At 40.3% G+C, this 4,382-nt stretch overlaps 1 protein-coding gene and 1 pseudogene across 1 annotated transcript; both read right to left on the bottom strand.

The window, feature by feature from the left end:
• Positions 1-1,257, bottom strand: part of LOC122722424 — a 5,397-nt pseudogene extending 4,140 nt beyond the window's left edge.
• Positions 1,258-3,144: 1,887 nt separating this feature from the next.
• Positions 3,145-4,382, bottom strand: LOC122722423 (polygalacturonase-like). The gene is made up of 3 exons (XM_043953122.1): positions 4,248-4,382; positions 3,845-4,153; positions 3,145-3,702 (listed from the first exon to the last, which is right to left on the bottom strand). Exons 1-3 carry the CDS (start codon positions 4,380-4,382, stop codon positions 3,145-3,147), a joined length of 1,002 nt encoding a protein of 333 aa, XP_043809057.1.

Raw genomic sequence — 4,382 nt, 5'->3', positions numbered from 1 at the left:
TAAAGGAAACGTTATTAATCATCTTACAAAGCAGTATGATACATGCACAATATACGATTCAATTAAACTTACAACTGGAAGTCTCTTGCATTTTGGATTTCGACCGCAGTTATTTTGCTTCCAAGCCACTTGCCCTTGTCCGTCGAAGGTTCCACCACCGGATAATTTGAATTGATCAATGTATGCAAAAGTAATCCAGCTGTCCTTGGCATAACTGCTAGGGTTTATCGGTGCCAATAAGGTTCCTTGGACTTGAAGCTCCATGGCTCCCTTGCATGGACCATTTAAGTCAGTTAAACCTATGGAATATGTTCCTTTGGGTACTACAACTATGTTGGAACCCTTTGCTGAACAAGCCTCTTTCCACGCGCCCAATAATGCCTGAAAAGGAAAAAAAAAAGGGAGATGAAAGTTCAGTTAAAATGAGGTATAAGAAAATCACGGCGAAATTAAAAATTAGGAATCGTCAGCACACCTTGCTAATATCTGACTTGCCATCGGCTTTACCACCATAATTTTTCACATCAAATACGGCAGATTGAACTCTACCAGCAAAAACAAACAATAATAGCAAAGATGTCAGGGAAAAATACGTCTCCAGGGTCGTCATCTTCATGAAGCCTTTTCTTTTCTAAGTTCTTTCGTAAAATGCGCGGCAAATTAGAATGGATTTCTCCTTGTTTGCAAAAGCTTTTATATCTAAGCAATTATCTAAAGTTACCGGATTTTATAACGGAGGGAAGTTATTTACTTGTAACTTTTGTTCTATTATTGGAAATTGTTTTGTCGCTTTTTAATAAAAAGCATAACAGAGAAATACCGACTAACGTCTAACCTATAAGTAGATATTGTCTTGTTTTTCATTCGTTTGCAGCAAAACTTATCTTTACGTCTAAGCCTTTCATACTGATATAGCGATTTCTTACTTGTTCATGACAAGCACCCTCCAACGCCAATAGTAGATTTTCATTTGTCTCGCACCGTGCAATATTCCAAAATATTGCATAAAAAAAATAGAATTCACATAAGTAGAAATCGCATGCACTTTTTATGAGCCGCGTCACGTTTCCTTTTAAAGAAAAGGAAACGGAGCAACGATTAATCGTGACACATACTCACAGTGACTTCCTTTCTTGAAGAGATTTTAAGTGATGATGCTTGAGTAGATCCTAAATCATAGCACGGGTAGATTTATTCGCTTCACAGAATATTCTATTTCATAAAATTAGTGCCATGTACCTTCTAAATTCATAATCGGTCCTTGAATCTTTTGAAAATTGCCCTTAGCATGCAATAAAAAAAAAATTTAAAGACGTTAAAAAAACCTAATGAGAAAATGTATTTTTCACCGAAGAGATTTCAACGCCTCAATATGTCGTGCAGTGACACAAAGTGAGCTAAAATGAAAAGCAAAATAGGCGACGCACATATTCACGGGATTCGACAATATGTCGATGTGATAGAGCTTGTGCATTTTTTATTCCAAAACTTTGAGCTTATTGACCAACGAGCACCCGGGCTAGCTTGGTGATGCAGTCGGAAAATAGAGCTGTGCTGTTATTGGTTAAACCTGCAAGAATGAGAACGTGAGGTGATGGGTGCCCACGGCAGCCACTCCGACGCTCAACTCAATAAGCCTGAAGAGAAAAGCGAGAGAAAGGAATTGCTCATAACTTGAACAGTATAAAAGAACATCGTACCTTTGCCTCTCTGGTCGTTCTCCTTTAATACTGTAAGAAGACAGAGATAAATATAGCATTTTCTGATAATCCAATGATGATGTGATCGTTTGCTTGATCAGGGATATCGCCGGCTAATAGGTCGGTGATCCCGCGACTATAGCCATAATGGGTATACGCGGGACTGTGCCTGATAATGATAACTTTGTGCCGAGACTCATCTTATCCAGGGGAGGGCCAGTTATGCTAATAAACAGGGTGTTGAGGTGTGCGGGCCTTCCTTTCCTAGAGTGGGGCCGCGCTACCCACTCATCAGATCTTGCCACGTGGACCTATTATGTGTTGACAACTCATGCCTTTCTTTGGGCGACCCTTGTGCAGCATCACGTGGACCTATTATGTGTTGAAATTCTCACAGCACCTCGACCCATCAAATGAATAAGTTTTTATTAAACGAGTTTCTTAGGTTCCCGATAATAAGTTTTAAATGAGCAGCCCTAATTTCATGAGTCTCTTATTTCGCAAACCTTTCTAAAAAAACCGCATTTTGTTTCCCGCGGCCCAGTTTCTTTTCTCATTTGAGCCGAAAATGTTGCGTTGCATCGCATCCATTACATTGGATTACGCTGAAGGAGTTCATGATATGCTGTAGTGTTAAATTTTCTTTTGTCGATTTCATCACCGCACTGTGCAACGAAACTCAACAAATTCTTTAGGGAGTGGATTGTGTAAATCTAGCATCAAATTGAGTTCAGCACCAAAGAATACGCATATCTTTTCTTCTCATGGACAATGTGTGCCTTTGAGTGGAAATTTTAATACGATTACTCTATCGTGATGAAAATAACGTTCAAAACTGTACGAAAAATCTATAAAAAGCCTGAAAATTCGGACAGAATAATTTTTTCTAGGGTCGAAACTTGGCCAAACTGCCTTCGACTGTAATCTCATGTTTTCTGTTGTCAGTTTAATCACCGCACGACGAGGCGAAACCCGACGAGTGAGCGAGCAGATTGAATAGAAAATGGAAAAACAAAAAGACAAAGAGCAACATGCGAGTATCTTGGCCGTCTACCCACGCAGTAACCTATATAAAAGGAAACTTTGAAGTGTCTCGTTTTATTTGGTAAAACTTACAACTTGAAATATGCTCATCTCCTCGATAATCCATGTATCGCGGCTAGGAGCTGCGAGGTTTGAGCGTTGACAATACTAGCAAATGGTTGGAGTCAATTTCCCTTAAGTGTGGGTTTAACATTTGCACACAAGGATTTTACAGGGCCTTCCTTTCCTCCGTACGTCAAGTTAATGTCAGCGACCTCGACCTTCTGGCATGGAAAACTGCTGCTGCAATTAAGTCGAACAGCTACTGCGGTCGCTGAAGAGCCCCTAATATTCTTGAAGGTGACGTTGGAGATCTTAACTTTTGACGGAAGCTGAAACAAACATCAGAAACGGCAAAGGGTTACAGAAATTTCATGTTGCGGGCAGATTTGTCCACGGAAAATGCATTAAGAGACTCTTTCATTTTCATTTCTTTTCGCGTTACCTTTGGATTGCACTGATTCCATGGGCAGTACATTTGATCTATAATGATAGGGTTGCGGACATTTTTCATCATAATATCCTCGAAATGCATATCAGAGGCCATGCCACCATGTAATGCCGGCCATGTCTTAATTCTCACTCCATTGTCGGTGTCATAGAAGGTGCAGTTCCTTACGAAAATTCCAGAGACAAATTCATCAGTGGTCTTCCCTAAACTTCCCACGCTAATGCCATGTCCATGTCCACATCGTACGTTTGTGATCCTTATTTGTTCGCTGGCACCACCAATGGAGATGCAGTCATCGCCGGTGGCAATATTTGAATTAATAATGTTGATCCCGTTTGAATGCCCGATGTGAATTCCATCTGTATTGACGCTATCTCCTGGTGCAGTGATCGTGAAGCGATCGAAAGTAAGGTTTTTGCCACCTAGAAGATTGACATGGAAATTCTTACTATCGAGCGATGTTACGTCCTAAACTACGCTGTTGGTGATGAAGTCAAACCGCAAGCTCTGGCGTGTTTTTAAAGGGACAAGAAGCACATAAAGGAAACGTTATTAATCATCTTACAAAGCAGTATGATACATGCACAATATACGATTCAATTAAACTTACAACTGGAAGTCTCTTGCATTTTGGATTTCGACCGCAGTTATTTTGCTTCCAAGCCACTTGCCCTTGTCCGTCGAAGGTTCCACCACCGGATAATTTGAATTGATCAATGTATGCAAAAGTAATCCAGCTGTCCTTGGCATAACTGCTAGGGTTTATCGGTGCCAATAAGGTTCCTTGGACTTGAAGCTCCATGGCTCCCTTGCATGGACCATTTAAGTCAGTTAAACCTATGGAATATGTTCCTTTGGGTACTACAACTATGTTGGAACCCTTTGCTGAACAAGCCTCTTTCCACGCGCCCAATAATGCCTGAAAAGGAAAAAAAAAAGGGAGATGAAAGTTCAGTTAAAATGAGGTATAAGAAAATCACGGCGAAATTAAAAATTAGGAATCGTCAGCACACCTTGCTAATATCTGACTTGCCATCGGCTTTACCACCATAATTTTTCACATCAAATACGGCAGATTGAACTCTACCAGCAAAAACAAACAATAATAGCAAAGATGTCAGGGAAAAATACGTCTCCAGGGTCGTCAT

Source organism: Manihot esculenta, chromosome 18 (assembly GCF_001659605.2).
Source record: "Manihot esculenta cultivar AM560-2 chromosome 18, M.esculenta_v8, whole genome shotgun sequence".
In the NCBI taxonomy this organism is placed as follows: domain Eukaryota; kingdom Viridiplantae; phylum Streptophyta; class Magnoliopsida; order Malpighiales; family Euphorbiaceae; genus Manihot; species Manihot esculenta.
Note: the sequence above shows the minus strand (reverse complement) of the source record. Positions and strands in the feature narration are given on the sequence as shown.